The sequence below is a fragment of the Myxocyprinus asiaticus genome, chromosome 4, assembly GCF_019703515.2.
Source record: "Myxocyprinus asiaticus isolate MX2 ecotype Aquarium Trade chromosome 4, UBuf_Myxa_2, whole genome shotgun sequence".
NCBI classification, from domain to species: domain Eukaryota; kingdom Metazoa; phylum Chordata; class Actinopteri; order Cypriniformes; family Catostomidae; genus Myxocyprinus; species Myxocyprinus asiaticus.
The window spans coordinates 32,434,032-32,453,394 of NC_059347.1; the positions used below are offsets into that span (position 1 = coordinate 32,434,032).

General features: G+C 36.6%; 1 protein-coding gene and 1 pseudogene across 3 annotated transcripts; one reads left to right on the plus strand and one right to left on the minus strand.

The window, feature by feature from the left end:
- Positions 1-745: 745 nt before the first annotated feature.
- On the minus strand, positions 746-6,450 carry LOC127439743 (transmembrane protease serine 4-like; annotated as a pseudogene).
- Positions 6,451-7,702: 1,252 nt separating this feature from the next.
- LOC127435109 (transmembrane protease serine 13-like) lies at positions 7,703-18,169 on the plus strand. 3 transcript variants are annotated; one of them, XM_051688322.1, is made up of 14 exons: positions 7,703-7,767; positions 7,979-8,036; positions 10,932-11,085; positions 11,268-11,381; positions 11,909-12,034; positions 12,170-12,296; positions 12,407-12,502; positions 15,067-15,110; positions 15,212-15,374; positions 15,531-15,700; positions 15,909-16,007; positions 16,105-16,247; positions 17,583-17,735; positions 17,964-18,169. In XM_051688322.1, exons 2-14 carry the CDS (start codon positions 8,022-8,024, stop codon positions 17,976-17,978), a joined length of 1,419 nt encoding a protein of 472 aa, XP_051544282.1. In that variant the 5' UTR covers positions 7,703-7,767; positions 7,979-8,021; the 3' UTR covers positions 17,979-18,169. The 3 variants fall into 3 exon arrangements, with proteins under 3 accessions (XP_051544282.1, XP_051544275.1, XP_051544288.1); XM_051688315.1 differs by having other exon boundaries at positions 7,712-7,767; positions 7,955-8,036; XM_051688328.1 differs by lacking the exon at positions 7,703-7,767 and adding an exon at positions 7,772-7,836.
- The last annotated feature ends 1,194 nt before the right edge of the window (positions 18,170-19,363 follow it).

The following is a 19,363-nucleotide window of genomic DNA, read 5'->3' on the forward strand; positions in this document are numbered from 1 at the left end:
CATTTAGGTGATTCATGAATACAGAGGTAGATCAGTTTGTAAGATCAAGGGGAATAAAAGCTTCCAAAACCACCCAGGGCTTATAAAGCCCATACTCTAGTATTGCTTGGACCAAGGAGTCAATAGTCCTTGATTTAAAAATTATTATTCAAGTACCTGTAAATTGGAAATTTGCACCAGTCTTGATACATAATCTCAGTTTAACCACAGACAGTAGACATTGTTTGACAGACCCTTGTCAAACTCATACCCACACGCTATAGCGTTGATGCTTCACCCAGCCCAGAATCCTTGTCCCTTTAAGCGAGTGTATAGGCCTGTTATTCCACAATCATGCACATAAGCTAATAAAATAAAATGTTTTGGATTTTCACTGGATTGGTAAATGCATTAAGATCTTTATTCATTTGTTGATCCACAGAAAGCTTGATTAGGAAAAAAAAAAAAAAAAAAAAAAAAAAAACCCATTCATAGCTATAGAAGGTTGACAGTGCATTCAACAGGCTAACTGGAAAATTGCTACTTTTAATAAATAATCATGACTAAAAAGCACAAGCTTTTGAAAATACTAAGTCAAATCAAAGAGTAAAAACTGACAATTAAAAAAAAAAAAAAAAAAAAAAAAACATTTGTTCTTGGACAGTGCCATTGCACTGTCAGGCCTAGGTGCAAGAACACTGAAGTTTGGTTGTGCATCCTCTGCTTGTCTCAAAAGCAAGCAGTGATGTGTCCATGCTTCTCATTCTCATGGGTGCATCTAAAATGTGAGTCAATGTGGAATTATATTTTCAGTTCTAAAATCTTTTCATATTTATGTGCACAACTAAGAGAACATACCTCCATTACAATGTAGATCCAGTCAAGAAGTTGACTGACATCAGAGTAAACTCCTGGTTTTCCCTCACGTGCACATCCCACTCCAACTCACTAAGCCCAATAATTGCCAACGTGATGATAGGTACACGAGTGGCCCACCACTGTCACCCTAAAAGTGAGAGAACACTTTAGAGTTGATGGTTCTATTCAGTTTAAATTCTTGGCTTGTCCGTTTATTTTTTTCGATACCTGACACGCATCTACATTTCCTTCAAGGAATCCAGCACAAAGCATTCTAGGAGTAATGGTCGAACCATAAACTGAGGGCTTGGAACACTCCGATCTATCAATAAGTGGCACTGAAGCCTTTTGCCCTCAGTATTGCAACTCACCTGTGGAATAAAAAGGGGGAATATGGAAATGAGACAGGGCAACAACCTTTTAAAATAAATTTATATTAGGCAAGCAACACTCCCTCTTACCCTTCTCCTTTAGCATGCCCAATCCAGTCACCACAAGCATGTCCTTCACAGACAGCTGGTGTGGAGGCAAACAAACTGGTAAGATTGATTCTGTGTAGAAAATGGGAGATATGACAATGCCATTGAACGAACATTTTGTCTCATGATAGACAAACTAATGATTCCATCAGTTTTGCATGAACAAATGCTCATTAATGGGTCTCACTATTTAACAGTGAGGTATCTTTTGCTATAAAGAGTTTCCCTTTGTCATCAAAAATAGGAGTTTCATAAAGTATCTTTAAAGATGCATTCAGTAATTTGTGTGTGTTGTTTTGGACTTAGACATCTATGGGCCTGGATGCAGCGTCACTCAATCATTAGTTTTCGGTTTCAGATGCCATTGTAGAAATTCCCTATTCACAGTCAGCCATGTCAAAAACAGGGCAGTTACTGAGATTAAGCCAGTAGTTTATGACCCCATTTACACCTGGTATTAAGATGTGTTTCAGGTGATCCGATCACGTGGTCAGATACAGGTCTAAACTAAAACATTGTGATCGGATCAAAACCACATACAAATGTGGTCAAAAACGCATGTGACCGCATCATATGAGGTGTAAAAGCTAAACCGTCCTGTATGTATCCCAGCAGCAATGAAGCACCACCCTTCACCGGTCAATCAACTGCTGCGCTAAACCAAGAGTTTAAACTTGGTTACGAGCAGCTTTAAAAACCATTGGATTTTTCTCTTTTTTTTTTTCTCCACAAACATGAGAACTTCACAGATCTTCAGTGTCTCTGAAATCAACATGCAGGGACTTTTGAGAAGCACGAATATCTGCACCTCCGGTTAATACAGGTAATTCACTAAAATAAGACAATTCTGCTCAAAATGTTGCTTTTGTGCTTCAATTAAATTTGCTGCATCTGTGAGAAACAGCACTCCTTTTTCACGATCTGTCATACTTTAATGACATACAGTAGCACGCAGACATATTTGTTGAGGATGATCTGTGTAACCAGTCATGCTCGACCTGCCCCAAGCGGGATTGGAACCGGCATCAGCCTAACAAGGAGGCTAAAGGCTACAGCCTCTAGCATCAGTCACTAGTGCGCCTTGAGGCCAGGCGAGTGAGGTTTACACATACCACATAGCTATCATGTACCAGCTGGCTCCCGTTCCATATGTCGTCATGAAACCAAAACCCCTACAAATCTGATTACAAGCAGTTACAGGAGATGCATTTACAACAAGTGACCAGGTGTAAACAGCGATGTGTCACACCTGACCACGTGTTAGGCTCAGCTGAGACGCATCTTAATACCAGGTGTAAACTGGGTCAAAGGCTGCTGGTCATGTGATTCTAACATGGCAGCCCCCCACGAGGAGACCCTTTCCATGTAAAAGGACAGCTTTTATAAGGTTACTGATATGACGGGAGACTTCATCTCATGCGAGTGCTCATGACTTTATACACTTCAAAATTACAATTAATTTCTTTGAATAAAACTTGAGTAAAAAAAACTGAATGCACCTTAACATCCCAATTAGCGGCAAACCCTGCTTTTTCAAAATGCTGGTTGACCAGCAGACAAAGCACAACATGCTGGTCTTTTCAGAAGGTACAAAAAAATAGCCCAAGTCTAAGATTTGTTTCTCTGTTGGTTATAGATACTTGAGACTTTGCCAAAAAAAAAAAAAAGTCCTTAGAACTCACTTCAGCTCTCTAATATCAGAGTTAAGATCATAATGGATGGATGTAATACCCCCAAGTTTGACAGGCCATGTGAGTTTTAGCAAGGCGATGTCGAAGTCATTACTCAAGCGGCTGTAGTCCTTGGACAACAATCAAGTCTACGGTGACACCCTTGGATGTCCCTAGCTGGGTCTCTCCTAACACCACAGTCCATCGACTCAGCTCGTGTTCGGCTGGGAGTTTGTGCGCAAATGAGACAGACAAGTTATCACACCATCAAAAACCACAGTCCAAGTTTAATCATGTAAAAAGTGTTTCAAGTAGAATTTTATTTAAAAGCAATTGGATTTGGTTTCTCCTAAATTAGACATTTCACTAGGCAACAGCTTCAAAATTTGATGGTTGGAATTTTCCGTTGTTTCACCAACAGTCAGGTTACCTCTGACTAGAATTCTACCAGACATGTGTTATGGATGAATGTGACTCACCCTGTGAAACAGTGAGCTGATGAAACAATCCAGCTTGTGGACAGCAATGCTCCTCCACACAAATGTTGGTGGTTCCATTGTAGACTAGCCTGCCACAGCCAAAGTTGTATTTCTGTGTCCACCCCACCAACAATACGGTCCTCTCCCAACACCTCCCCTCAGTCTGCAAAAGCACAGCAACAAATTGATCTTCATCCACTCAAAGCATGTTTACTTTGTCTTCAGGGAAAGATTTAAAAAAAAAAAAAAAAAAAAAAAAAAAAGCTCCACTCTTACTCACCTTCTGGTAATTACATTATACAATGCTGTTCAAAGTCACCAAATTAGACACTGAATGTTTTTCCTCTATCAAATAATGCATGTCCTGTCACTTCTATGTCTTTATTTGAACAGTGTTGCTGTGGATCATAGTAGATATTGTCTATCATCATTTAGGCTATGTCCACACAAGTTCTTGGTAAAAAAAAAAAAAAAAAAAAAGTGCATCAACTTTGCAATGTTTATGGCTCTCAAAACACAGAGCAGCATTTTCCTCCACTGAAAATGAACTTTTGAAAACACCCTCTACTATGATGTTAAGAAACTGAAAACGGGGGGCGGGGGGGACTGGGTATCTCGGCAAGTAAATATGCTGACTACCACCCCTGGAGTCGCGAGTTTGAATCCAAGGTGTGCCGAGTGACTCCAGCCAGGTCTTCCGAGCAACCAAATTGGCCCGGTTGCTAGGGAGGGCAGAGTCACATGGGGTAACCTCGTGGTCACTATAATGTGGTTCGCTATTCTCCGCGGCAGTCACGCACAACTCCCAACGCGGGAAGCCTCCACACATGCTATATCTCGCAGTAACGCACTCAAGCCACGTGATAAGATGCATTGATTGATGGTGTCAGATGCGGAGGCAACTGAGGCTCATCCTCAATTACCCAGATTGAGGCGAGTCACTACACCACAACGAGGACTTAAGAGTGCATTGGGAACTGGGCATTCCAATCTGGGAGAAAAAAAAAATAAAGCTGAAAACAGATTAGTGGATGTGGCCTTCATTCAGTGCACATTTTCCAGCGAATGTATTTGCTACTTATTAATTACACCCTAAATGCCACAAATTTCAAAGGATTTGTTGATTTTGCCTCACCTGCACACTAGCTTGACATTAGCTTTTAGTTGGTGCTTTAAACAGTCTGATAAAATGGCTAGCTACCTTTCCTAGCTGACTTGTTAGCTGTTCTGCAGACAAGACAGGTATTCATGTTTCATTGTTTAAAGACTCGCAGTGCCTTCACTTTTATCAACCGCAGGTAGCTTGTGTGAATTAGTACATTTTGATTACTTGCTATAATCAAATGGTATAGAGATGTTCAGTTTGCAGTGCAAAAACCCAGAAGAGAATCAGCATGTGAGCCATTGGTTCCCTCTGGATTGTCCGAGGTGTTTTTAAATGGCAGTTTTGGTCTGTAGTGTAAACATTACTTGAAGATATTTTGGTCTAAAATATAAATGTCATGTCACAAACCTGAATTTTTAAGCTGCTGTGTGTTTTTTTTTTTTTTTTTATGTTGTTAACAAGTTAAAGGACTATGATGTTTTCCATTTTGTGATAAAAAAAAAAAAAGGTTTTAAACACACAGCAGCAGCAAAATTCTTGAGGTATGACCATGTAATGCATTTACCACAGACATTTTTACTCACAAATCTGCCATTATCAAAAACCCATGGAAAAATTCCAAGGGGACCCATGGCTAATTAGCCTTCCGGGTTCACCAAACAAATTGACGTCACATCTGAACAGCTTTAGCATGTCTGGATATTGGCCGGGAACACACACACCACACACATTCTTACCAGAGCAGGACAAAGACACCACTGAGCCAGAGAAACATTTATCACTGGTAAAAAAATAAATAAAAAAAAAAATATATAATTTCTACTTGTAAATCATATCTTGTAATAATAGTTGTGAGAAATATCACAAGACTTCATATCTTGTAGTGCAGAGCATTTTGGTGTGATGCTCACCTGGAAGTGAGGAAACTCTGGATGTCAGTGTGTGTTGAGTCAGTGCTCATTGTAGCATGTGCATTCTGAAGGCTTGAGAGTAGTAGACTGTTCACTGTGACTCTTGTACTTCGTTGACTCCTGTAATGTAGAATACTTCATAAACACAAAGACATTACCAAGAGTATTGATTGGTTCATACAGCACTAAGCAGGACATTTCTCTTAGTTATATTAATATTACAAAATGTCATTTGTGTGGTTTCACTGCTTTTAAATTTTACTGGCCATTGCTTACAGTGTATAGCCCAGTTGTTGACAGGTTAACCGTGTGTGCATAGTTCTCCAGTTATCAGCACACACTGTTCTCCAGCCACCCTCATTAAGGAACACTTGCAGGACCAGTCTGTCCCCCACCAGCCTCACTACAGTAAAGAGCAAGAGATAAGCAAATCTAGATAATTCATGTTCTCATAAAAATGCATTAGTAAGCTTAAAGCAAAGGCAACATTGAAAAAAAAAAAAAAAAAAGTTTCTCATAGGTGGTGTTAGAATGAATTGCGTGTTGACCTGGATGTGAGTCATTGGTCCGGAGTTTAGATACACAGATGGTCTCGTCTTCACCACCTGCACAGTCGGCCTTCCCATCACATGCTTTCTCAATTGAAACAAACTTCAGAGAACCAGAGCAGAAGAAAAACTTAATATTCACCATCCTGATGGCTGGAGGGGAGTACAAAGAATAAGTCAGAGATATTTTAGTTTTTTTTCCATGGCGATTTTACATTTCAGAGGACAAGGAAGGATATTAATTAGTGGAGAAAGGAAAATAACACAGCAACAGATTCTTACTGAAGTATAACCCCACTATCGAGGTTGTCAGTATGACAATCACACAGCATACGGTGATAACAATCAATCTCCTGCATGCTCTGCTCTCCTCCATCTCCAGTGAGCTTAACTCTCGCCGTTGTCTCAAATTTGGGGTCATGAGAGACTGGAAGAAAGATAATGGATAGAAATTTGGCCAAATCAGTGGAGTTCACAGGTTCTCTTCAAATGTCACCCAAGCCTAAGTGTGTTGTCCTCCCCTTTTTTTTAGCTGTGATTGGGACTATGTTATATTAACAACTTTCTTTGGCTAAGTGTGTTTAGGCAGGTAGCATCCTACAATCCTAACAACTGAATTTCACTTGAGTACTTAACAGCTCACCAGGCACCATCAGTAATTAGGGAGTGCCTGTCTAGTTATCACATTCACTCAGCTGAACTGCATTGACTAATCATTTGGAGGCAGGTTGAATCAGACTTTGATTTCAAACTCTAATTTAAACAGAACCTCCTCAAAACTTTTATATTCATTACAGAAAAGGGGGATTTTGAAATGATTTTTTAAATCTGAGTGGTTTTAATACCTTTAAACTATTATAGCAGAGAGGACATTTTTCTTGGCTGGCAGGTGTTTCATTTTGTTGCTCATCCATGTGACACCTTATTGAATAAAAATTCTTTGACTTACTGGTTTTGATTGAAACATTAAAATATGACAGACACACACCTGTAAGTGAGGTATATTTAACAGTTCTTCTAGAAATGGAAACAGACACCATTTAAAACATGATTATTATTTTGCTTGTTTCTTTGTGTATGTGCAGGTGTGTCCAATATTCTATATACTGTCAGTCTTAGGCCACATCCACACTAATCCTGTTAAGTTTGAAAGCTCTGTTTTCAGTTTCATAATGACATTATTTCCCAAAGGATGGGAAATGTTTTTCAAATAATGGTTTTCGAAAGTATCAGTTTTTCTGAGAAAATGCCTTTCTAGTGTGGATGAGAGGTGAAATTATTGCATTGGAAATTGGAAATACATGATGGTTAGTAATTGATGACCAAATTTTCATCTCTTTAATGTATTCATCATTCAAGTGATTTTGGCTTTATTCTGGTACTGTCTGGGATTGTGTGGGCTATTGTGTGAAATTTGATCTTTGTGTAAACATATGTCTGTGATAGTGGTATGTATGCTTGTATAAAGGAGAAAACATTTTGATGGCATCAACACAGTCAATGAAGCATCCTATGATGAAAGCTATTCATGGAAATGTGTGTTATGTGCGTATCTGTATTACAGTGTTTCTATGGACATGTCATTAAGGAAATCTGTTTGAAAGGTGTGCCTGTTAAACCAGTTAAACAGGAAACAGCGATAAAAAGAGTTACAGGGTGTGTTACATGGTCTTCTGATTTAATGGTTTTGCTGTGCAACAGGTGCATGACAGAACACAAACACTAAGCTGAGGCATAGGTATGACAGACAAATGAAAAGATTAAAAATGAGAAATAATAAATAAGAGGATGTTCTTAAAATGTTAGGGTAGGTTTCAGTAGGCCTACTGGATATTTTAATAAATAATATTAGCAAGTATAACTTGTGTATATAATGAATATGAAGCTTTCTTTTGATTATCATGTCATTTTTAATGACCCATCAGGAATATTCTTTCATCAACAAACAGGAGGACAATAAGTTCCTGATCTCTTTAAACAGAATACTCACCTATGGAGTACAGACAGGTATGAACTCTTTAAGACATAATATTGCAGCAAAATGTGTTTTCAATGAATATTGAGGGGTCAAATTAACATTGGTTTGTGATTAAGGTGTGTATTTCTTTTTGTGGATGATTTGTACAGCAAAATAATTGTAGTTTTGTTATTTTGTAACAATAAGAATATTTTGAATATTAAGTTAATACTACAATTGTATTAGTACCACATTCCAATCGGCACAATGTTTTTTAATCTAGTGGCCAGCTTGTATTTAGCATTAAAGTTGTCTTGGTGTTGTTTCCAATTTGGCACCTGGATAAGTTGACTTGTATCCTTAGCTACCTTCTAATGTAATAATTAAAGTATATACATTGTATTGTGCTTTGTTTAGTAACCATCTGCTAAGGACATAAATGTACATGTTTATAGTAACAGAAATATAACATTGAGGCAAATGACATTTGACTAGGTGAGTGATTCATTGCCTAGAATATAAAGAAAATGTTCCAACAAAATCTGAATATGTCTTATGGAGAGGGAACAGCATATTCTGTTCTTCATAGTTCTATCCTGTAAAGAAGAAGCTACACTACATTTAAAATCATGTTTTCAACTCCTATAGCAAACAAGTGTCTGGTATTATTATGGAAAATAGTAAAACACTCAAACAATCTTCCTATGTATGTAATCCACATAATTAGTTTTTTTTTTAATGACATGATTATCTGCGTAGGGACCTGGCTGAGGTGTTATGTTGCTCTATAATTATTGTGAATGCAGCGTATGTATGAACACAGGTGTGTGTGTTTGTAGGGTTAATTTTTTCCAAACACACTCATTTGAATACAGCGGTGTAGCCAGAAACAAAACTTTCAGTGTGCCAAGAGAAAACTGGGTTTGCGAGAATTAAAGCACAGTTAAGTGAAATATAATAAAATGACCATAAACAACCATTTCATCAGTTTCTTTTTGGCTATATTTTTTTCAGCTCTGTGTTATCTTTAAATTACTTAAAAAATAAATTAAATGCAGTAGGTAGGTAGGCCTGTTAATATATAAAAATATGAGGCTTGATAATTTGTCATTAAAAAAAAAAATATATGGTTTAGAATGATTCATCATTATTTTCCAAAATATGCTAAAGACACAAATTGAAATGGTGGTAAAATTTGCACAATACAGAAAAAATTACATAAATACGCCAGGTTTTAGTTACATTAATTGGTTTAAAAACTTAATTGTGAATAAGAAATAAATCAGTAATGGATTGTGTTGAACAGAAGAATGCACAACTGTAAGAAGATTCAAAAACTTTTTTGAACATTTGTTGTATTTATAAGGAACAGGGAGGTTTGGTTCATAATAAAAATAATAATAATAATGATACTGTTACATTAATTATTAAGCCAATATAAATAAATAATACCATGTCTGACATGATGCAAACAGATGGTAAGTAGATAAAGACCACTGATCATGCACAATATATTTGCATATCATCAAGGGAATATTTACTGAGCCAATAAAATGCAGTAAAAACACAGGGCAGTATAGACTACCCTTTCAAGCATATTCTCTAAATATTCCACAATATGCATAATATATCGTAGTTGGAGAAGAAAAGAACAACAATTAACTTTTGTTTTTGTTTTGTTTTGTTTTTTTGGACACATGCAATTATTAATAATGAGGCATAAATTAGAACTCAGTAGCATAAACTTTCTTCATTTAAAGTGTGTGCTTGTTTCCTCAGTCATGCGCCCGGCATCTGTTGTGAGAGTGCTCGTGTAATCTGAGACAGCCTCTGTAACTGATTATTACTTTTCATAATCGATGCATTGAAGTTTCAGCATAATAATGTATACCCCTACATATTATAATTAAGCGTAAAAAAAAAAACGTAATTTAATTTAGGTGTGCAAGCTTACGTTTTGGGTGGCAGTTGAAACCCTGGCACACCCGTGGCTACGCCACTGTTTGAAGATGGAAAAAGAGGTGTGCACACAGTACGTTTTGGTTTTAATGTTTTCCTTACCCTGCTGCCAAACCCCCACACAGTCGAATGCACAGCCAAATATCACTTGCTGATTCGTGCTGTAGACTGTTTTGTACGGAAGCTCTGAACCGCACGGTGGAAGAAGAAAAATAAAAAAAAAGAGTGAAAACATTTTTTTAAATAATTAAGCTTTCTTTTGATTATCATGTAATTTTTAATGAACCATCAGGAATATACTTTCATCAATAAACGGAAGGGCAATGAGTAGAGAAAAATAGTTCCAGTGATGTGACAATAACTTTTGGTGATGGCGAGATCTTGTGGTAAGAGGGTGTCAAATGTAATAGACCTTATTCACAGTAGCGCCATATTTTTTGACGGGGATGAAATTAGGCTTTGAGGGATGTACTTACTGCCTCCTCAACGGGTTGCACGGCTGTTGAAACTGTTTTTGATCATTACGCGGACAAAACATTGGGAAAAATACGTCTTTCCAAAAGAATTGTAGTAGACAACAAACTACAGAAAGCACAAGTTGTAATAAAAATTTGTATGTGATCTAGGACCTTGATACTGCTTTATTCAGTGCATTCCTGTCAAAAATGTCATAAATGGCCCTACTGTGTGATAGGTCTTTATCTAGAGTGAAGATAAGGTAGAGAGATAATAAACATTGCATGAATCTCTAGAATTTAATGTTATACGTCAATAGAATAAACAACTTAATATGATGAATAATTACGTTTGAAGAAAAGCAGCCTCGCCGCATTTTTCATTGACTGCGAAAAAAATGAACTCTGGATAGTGGTACAAATATGATGCTGTACATTTAATTTGATGTGACTGATAAGATGATTATAGGTCTATGACAAGTATAATATTGGCTTCCTTGTAAAAATCTTGCATTTATTTTGTGAATGCAGACTGAGGCTCCGCCCTCATATGACTCCGTGGTGAATCAGAACACATGTCCACCTTCATATCCGAGTCTTCAGGCATTGTTGACCACCCAAATCCAACCATACTACATACCTCAGCCAATACCCCAAACACCTGCGCCGTGTTTAGTTGAGACAAGTACTGCTGTTCAGTAACATACAGTACATGTAACCTACACACATAGGTCTTAAAAAACATAAGTCATTAAATAGAAACTGAGCAATTACACTTTAACTCTGTCATCTTACTTACATTTCTGTCAAATCAATTTACTGTAATTTTTTGTTGGGTCAATAGCCATTGTTGTTTCCTTTCTGTAGTTCCACAACAGACAAGACAAGTTCTCTCGTACAGGAGCAAAAGGAGTTACTATGGCGGGTCGGGTGGTTCTGCTTTTGTTGTAGTGCTGCTTATAATTGCTGTTGGGCTGGGAGGTGAGCATATATTTTACTGATTTGATAATATTCACACCTGTGCTGTCCTGTCCACACTACTGTTTACTTCTAAACTTTCAAACTTAAAATATTCTGGGCCAAGGGTATAGCCAGGAAATTACTTTTGAGTGGGCCTCAAAAAAAAAAAAAAAAAAATGGATGGGCCAAGATTTCACCCAATTTTTCTTTTTTTCTTTTTTTTTTTTACCACATTTACCTTAACATCAGAGAAGCAGCGCATTCAAAAAGTTCTTTCACACTTTCAGAAATCAGAATTTATGCATTTTTAAACTATTTTATAAATATATATTTGAAGTCAAAGAATAATCTCTAACTTCATTATTTTTCACCTAAAATGTCCTTTTCAAATGAAACGTATGGCCCAGGAAATAGTTTGGCTCTTTATCATATCTGTAAGTGCTGATTTTGAATTAAAAGCTTAGAGAACGTTTTGATTAGGACCCAAGATCTTGATCAAGATCTGAAATTTGGTGCAACCTTCACTTTTTACACTTTTTAATGCACAGTGCGTTATGGACCATCGCTGTGGGCTCTCTCAGACAAAGATAAGGAAACCGACACATGCCCCCCCTCATCGGTCAACTGTGATGGGAAGAGAGACTGTTCTCAAGGCAGTGATGAAGCTCGCTGTGGTCAGTGTCAATCACGTTACAATTAGATGTCAATAATAATGTGACTTTTAAGAAGTATCTTGTCATTTCCTTTAATTTGGTTTAAAATTCGGAAAGCTTTACACTGATATGCTTTTAAACTGTTTCTTTCTTTAGTGCGGTTTGGGACAGCAAATGAATTGCTGGTCATGACCTCTAAGGCCGGGAGTTTCCTTCCTGTCTGTGCACAAGGCTGGAGTAAAGACATAGCAGACCAAACCTGCCAACAGCTTGGCTTCAGACAGTGTGTACACACACACACACACACACACACACATTACACAAATTATTACATTACACAATATTAAGAGTAGTTTGCGTTCATGTATGTTTCTGTGTTTGTGTGCTTCACAGGAGTTATGCAGAAGGTGTCTTGCAAAGCAACTCATCCTCCTTTCAAAGTGTGAACAGTCTGTTTTCAAACACTATCCAAGGAAGCGTTCAAATCAGGTATGAGAATCCAGAGAAAAGTGTAATTTGATGCAGAAATTACAACAATAGAATTCTAGCTCTAAACAAAAAAACAAAACAAAAAGAGAACTAAAACAATCCCACATAAAGCAGATGATGTTACAGTGATCAGTGGAACAATAATCTGTATTAACTGAGTAGATTCGAGATGAATCTATTTGAATTCCTGTTTGTGTAGCTAATTCCATTGCTTTACAAAACAAGGTCTAATTAGCCCAGGGGTGTCCAAAGTCCTCTGTGGCCCTCCGACTGCTCTTTAGAAATTCATATTCTGGGCACTGGATGTCAGTATCACGTATAGCCACTATTCACAATGCATCATCTCCACTAGTGTGTTCTGTGTCGTCACAAGCTTCATCCACTGGCAGAGTTCAACAGGAGTTTGGAATACTCATTTCCATGGATGAAGCACTCCACGAATGAATTATGCATTCATTAAAGAATTGACATCAGGTTAGATACTTTACTCATGTACTTGTTCTTGTCTGCTGTTGTGCGAGCACAGCTGAACAGAGTTTATTGAGCGCGCACAGAGATGCGAGAGCATACTCTTCCAGAACTTCCTGTTTAGCACTGGGAAGTATACTGTAATTAACTGGTTCATTCTGATATTTCGTTGAAACAAGAAAAATGATTCATAAGCTTCCCAGTGCCATTTGAGTGAGGACATACAGTAGGCCTACTGTGGAAGAGAGCGCTTAAAACATTTGCACATCCGTGCCTGTTGCGTGCATTCAGCTTGCACATGTATGTCTATGAAATAAAATGAAGCGCAATAATTTTAATCCAATTTAAATTGTATTTGTAATGCAAGTAACAACAGAACAGAAGATATAATTGAATAGCTATAAAGAGTAATTCCTTGAAAAATAAAGAGTAATTCCTTGCATCACTTCATAAAGTGATAAAATGTAATCTGGTTCTGATTATTGTGATGGGTCACACCCAACACTCAGTAGCAGATCTATATGTTCTTTGCAGTGCCACTGAATGGACGTCAAAAAGATAAAAATGTGAATAGGCCTACATGAGTATAATATTTAGTATAAGACACATCACTGTTCCATTATGAGAGTTCTTTGTGAGTGAAATACCCTATCCTTTATTTACATGTAGGGCCTGCACAAGCAAACCATAGAGCACAAATTATGATTAAAACTTGCGTAATATTAAGCGTACAATATAAAGATTATGCATAGTGGCAATCTAGTAGCTTCTAGACATTTTTTAAATGATTACAGTGATGCGGCAAGCGGCACCTTATTTTTTTCTGCATTTGGCCCCCGACCAAAAAAGATTGGACACCCCTGAATTAGTCCATGTAAAAAAACACTAATTTGGATTTACCATTGTATGACAGTCAATAGGAAGCATTTTGTTTTAGTCTTTATAAAATATAATATTTAATATTACAATATTATATTAACAGAAAACAATATATTTTTTAAATATCTTCTAATTACTTCGTAACTTCTGATCTTCTTATTTTTCCTAAAGATAGAAACTTCAGTCATCAACTGTATGGAATGGCAGATGTTATTCTGATCTTAAAAGGATAGTTCACCCCAAAATGAAATTGATCTCATCATTTACTCACCCTCATGCCATCCCAGATGTCATTTTCTTTCATCTGCTGAACACGAATATTTTTAGAAGAATTTCTCAACTCTGTAGGTCCATACAATGCAAGTGAATGGGTGCCAAAATTTTGAAGCTCCAAAATCCACATAAGGGCAACATAAACGTACTCTAGTTGACTCCAGTGGTTAAATCCATGTCTTCAGAAGTGATATGATAGGTGTGGGTGAGAAACAGATCAATTTTAAGTCTTTACTTATTATAAAGTCTCCTCCCTGCTCAGTCAATCTCCACTTCACTTTAACTTTCACATTCTCCTTCTGTTTTTGGTGATTCACATTCTTCATGCATATTGCCCCCTACAGGGCAGAAAGGAGAATTTGTGATCAAAAATGAATAAAATGTATCTGTTTCTCAACTTCACATATCGTATCATGTCTGAAGATATGGATTTAACCACTGGAGTCATATGGATTACTTTTATGCTCCCTTTATATGGATTTTGGAGCTTCAAAATTTTGGCACCCATTCACTTGCATTGTATGGACCTACAGAGCAGAAATATTCTTCTAAAACTCTTAATTTCTGTTCTGCAGAAGAAAGAAAGTAATACACATATGGGATACCAGGAGGGTGAGAAAATCATGAGAGAATTTTCATTTTTGGGTGAGCTATCCCTTTAAGGCAAAAGGCTGATTCCAGTAGCCCTCAAATAAATAACAGAAAAACCCAAGTTCATAAACTCAAGTTCACAAACACATACAGTATAGTCAGTGTTTAACAGTAAAGTATTAAACTTAATTTTTCTAGCTACAATCAAGTAATGTCGTAATTAGGTATAAATGTATTGTGGACATGGGAAATGCATATTAAAATTAAAAAGTATAATAAACAAGTGTGTCTAAATGCAGAAATGTTTGAAGAAACTCTCTATTGTGTTTGTAACCATGTTGTTTAATATGCAGTTCATCCTGTCCTCATCAGCAGACTGTGTCCCTGTGGTGTTGTGGTGAGCACTTTACACTGTTCTAGGTTCTTGCGACAGTACATGATAATGCTATATGTATCTAAACACTTTCTTTCTCTCACTCACTCTCTTTCTCTGTTCAGACTGTGGAAGGCCACCGGTCGCCACCAGGATCATAGGGGGAACTGTGGCTGTTGACGGTCAGTGGCCGTGGCAGGCTAGCCTGCATTTCCGTGGGTATCACACATGTGGAGGAACTCTTGTGGCTCCAGACTTCATCATTACAGCTGCTCACTGCTTCCCCCAGTCAGTATACACTAGATACCTATCTTATCTGTCTGCCAAAACAATATTAAATAATATACTGTACATTAGTAAGATTAGTTAATACATTAAGATGCAATATCTGTAAAGCATGAATGGATTAGCAGATTAATAAATCTGCTTTTTGCCTTTTCTTAGAGAAACATCTGCCTATCTTTTGCCTAATAACTGGCAAGTGTATATTGGTATGGTGTCCCAGCTCAAGCTTCCCAGCCCGTATAATGTCAGACAAATTATTGTACATGAGAAATATGATCCAGAGACAAAAAACAATGACATTGCCTTGTTAAAACTCAACAGACCTGCCAGTGAGTTAATATACTTTTAGTATATTATGTGATGTACAATACAAAAACAATTATACAAATGTAGTTTAATTGACTGAATTGTGCAGCCATTACCCATATGTGTTTTAATAAGTGCTGTCTAAATGTAATTTAATCTTAAGAATAAATGACCAGACTCATTGTACAGTTATGACAGCTCACACACCTATGTTTGTTCATGCTATTGCAGGTAACATACAGTCTGCCTGTTTACCTGTGTTTGGCCAGACTTTTTTTCCTGGCAGTCAGTGCTGGACCACTGGTTTTGGAGTTACACGAGAAGGGGGTGGTATGTACTGTATGTGTATGTTTTTGTGGTTTTGTTTTGCATTTATCTATGTATGTATTTATATGTCTGGGCTCTCTCTGTGTGTTTGTGTTTGCAGACAGTGGTTCCACTTATTTGATGGAGGTTGCAGTAGACTTGATAGACTTAGCTGAATGTAACAAACCTACTGTTTACAATGGACTAATAACTGAGACTATGCAGTGTGCAGGAGATCTTACGGGAGGAAAAGACTCCTGCCAGGTTAGACATTATCACATTCAAGCTGTCTTGGAATGCAAATGGTGCCACTTTTTGGTAAAATATAATATTGCAGTTAAAACTTTTTATTTCTCACTGCAGTTGCTCAGTTCTGTATTTCTTCTTGCTGTTCACATTTTCAATCTCTCTCTCTCTCTCTCTCTCTCTCTCTCTCTCTCTCAAATTAAATTTAAAGTACTTTATTGGCATGATTGTGTCTACATACAGTATTGCATTAAAGCTGAAGTATATAATTTCTGCGGCAATTGCACCAACAATGGGAATTGCAAAAATTAATTTTGTTTTCAAAACAGCATTCTGAATACACCCCCCGTCTGCCGTTGGTCAGACAAAGAGATAGTCCCACCCCCAACTCACACCATTGGTTTAGTTACTTTGTTGGGGTGGGTCTAAGCAGGTCATTCAAAACAAACAGAAATTGTTTATTGTGCCACCGAGACAAAGTATTTACAGTTTTTGAGAAAATTAACCCATGAATGGCTTTCTTATCATTGTCTATGCATTTTAATCTGAGGTGGGAGAAAGTATTTAACACAGAAAAAGTTACAAACTTCAGCTTTAATATTAAAGGTGCACTCAGTAACTTTTTGCTTATGTCATCTTGGACTTACAGTGATATCTAGTGGTGTGGATGCAGCATCATTCAAAATCAATAGTTTTCAGTTACAGATGCCACTGTAGAAATTCACTATTCTCAATCAGCCATGATTAGTTTAATCCAAGAGTCAAAGTGTCCAATAAAAAGACAGTTACTGGGATTAAGAGAGTAGTATTCAGCTGGTCATGTGATTCTAAAATGGCAGACTCCATAAGGGCACCCCTCCCCTTTTAGAATAAAACAGCTTTTATAAGGTTACTGATATGACTAGAGTCCTCTTCTCATGTGAGTTGTCATGATTTTATACATATGTTTCAAAATTACAATTCATTTCTTTAGGAGTAAAACTTTTTTAATGGGGAAAATATTACTGAGTGCACCTTTAAACATTAATACACACAACAAATAATGACAAAACAAAGAGAATAATAGTAAAACAGTAGCAAATAACAATAAAAATAGAATTAAAATAAGGTGCCAAGTAATTAATAAAATAATAATAAATATATACACAATAAAATAAACGTTTAAATAGACATTAATGAACAAAAAATAAAATACAATAACAGATTAACAATTATACCCCTAGATTATGTTGATCAAGGCAGTGATTGGTTTCTGAAGGTGAGCAGCTCAAAAATGAATTTTGCTGCAACTGATGAGTAACTGTCAGTAACTCCTCTAGTAACACCTGCATTTGATCTCTCTATCTCTTAAAGGGGGACAGTGGGGGTCCGTTGGTGTGTAAGGCTGACAATCATTGGTATCTCACTGGTGTAACAAGCTGGGGAGATGGCTGTGGAAAGAAAAACCGTCCAGGTGTTTATAGTAACGTAGGTCGCCTTTTAACGTGGATACAAAGCAAGATGCAGGTAAACACATTATCTACACACATTTGTACATATGCTCACACAAACAGAAACTCATATTCAGATATTAAACACATATGGAGATATGCACAAAATAATTTGGTATATCTTATAAATACACAATTACACAAAATAAGGTTGGTACATGCTTTTATGTCCTTTACAAACAATTGTTTTTTACAAAGACAACTTATAAATTCTGTTCTTTTCTCTCCATTTCTTGAATTACAGCAAGAGCGACCATGAGGAACAAAACTTCGCATTCTTCTTTGCTGTGTACACTCCACAACAAACTTTTTTCTAATTTTTTTAAAGTGAAAGAGTAAAGTTGACTTGCACTTTTAACAGTAAATATGCTTTTCTGTAAAGATGAAAACTCACTAACTGTATAATTGTACTGATAATTTATTAATAATTTACATTAAAATAAATGGTTGACATATCTTTTATTCAATTCTGAAGTTTTTCACATGCTTTGAAAATGTTTGTTGGCAACATGAAAGTAGACGGCTGTCATTTTTTACTCCAATATGCATTTTAGGATTTATACGTTAAATGTAGGTGCCATGGCAACAAAATGTAAGGATACAGTCCTCTCTGAGAGCTCTGTGTGCTGTGTATTATATACTGAGGAGGTCATCAACTAACTATTATTTTCTAACAAAACTTCCATACATAAATAGATTTTAAAAACTGTTTACTGACCTGAAATATTTTACAGACATTATATTGTGCAGCATATTGTGCTGCAGTCTCATTCACTCTGTAGTGTAATGCAACAGGCAGTGAAGTTTATATTTCAGACTTCGGCAGTGTTCTTGCTAGCATTTGCTTAAAAATTTGAACAAAGTGCTATTGTCCTTGAAGACAGTTTCTTTCCTTCTGAAAAGGTGAAAGTTAGCATGATCTTTCTTCTCAGCCTTAATCATTAACTTTGCAAAGAAATACCTCCCTTATTCCCTTTTATACTCTGATAGATTTATCTTCCACCTTATTAAAGTGAGAGAGTGTAAACTCACACCTGTTGTATTTGGACAGAAGAGAGTGGTCACTGGAAGAGTCACTATTTTCTACTTCCTATGTTTTAAAAGAAAAAACTATTAAAAGAACTCCTATTAGAACAATGCTTTTAACAGAATTCTCACATTTTCAACTAAAGTGATTAGTTATGTATTTGTTCTACACTTTTTTCATGTGTTGCTCATAAAACAACAGATTAATTCTTAACAACCCACTGAAACAGAACTAACAGATTAACAAAACCAGTTTGGAGTCACAATGCAGTTATAAACTAGGATAAATATATCCATCCAAAATCTCAATGTAATTAATCAATATAATTTTAATTTTATGTACCTTACACAAAATCTAAGCACAAAAAAGTGTTGTAAATTATATTGTGAGATATTAATTAATCTTTTATCTCTTTGTCTCTCCTTCAGAGACAGAATCTGTCTCTCACGGCCTGTGTGTTTCTCATTGATCTTTAATGACCTTGCCCGCTGATTCTAAGGGCAAATTCCCCACTGCTTAAAGGTTAGATACTGTTTTAAGAAATGGCTTGTGCATGTGTGCGTGTTTTGAAGTTTACTGGATAAGACAGGTCAGAGAGAAGGGTCTGAAGGCTGGTC

Bases quoted from the DNA above. Each gene is read 5' to 3' on its own strand.
- LOC127435109 (XM_051688322.1), top strand. The intron at 11,382-11,908 runs GTGAGCATATAT...TTTAATGCACAG, and splicing joins AATTGCTGTTGGGCTGGGAG to TGCGTTATGGACCATCGCTG. The intron at 16,008-16,104 runs GTATGTACTGTA...TTGTGTTTGCAG, and splicing joins AGTTACACGAGAAGGGGGTG to ACAGTGGTTCCACTTATTTG.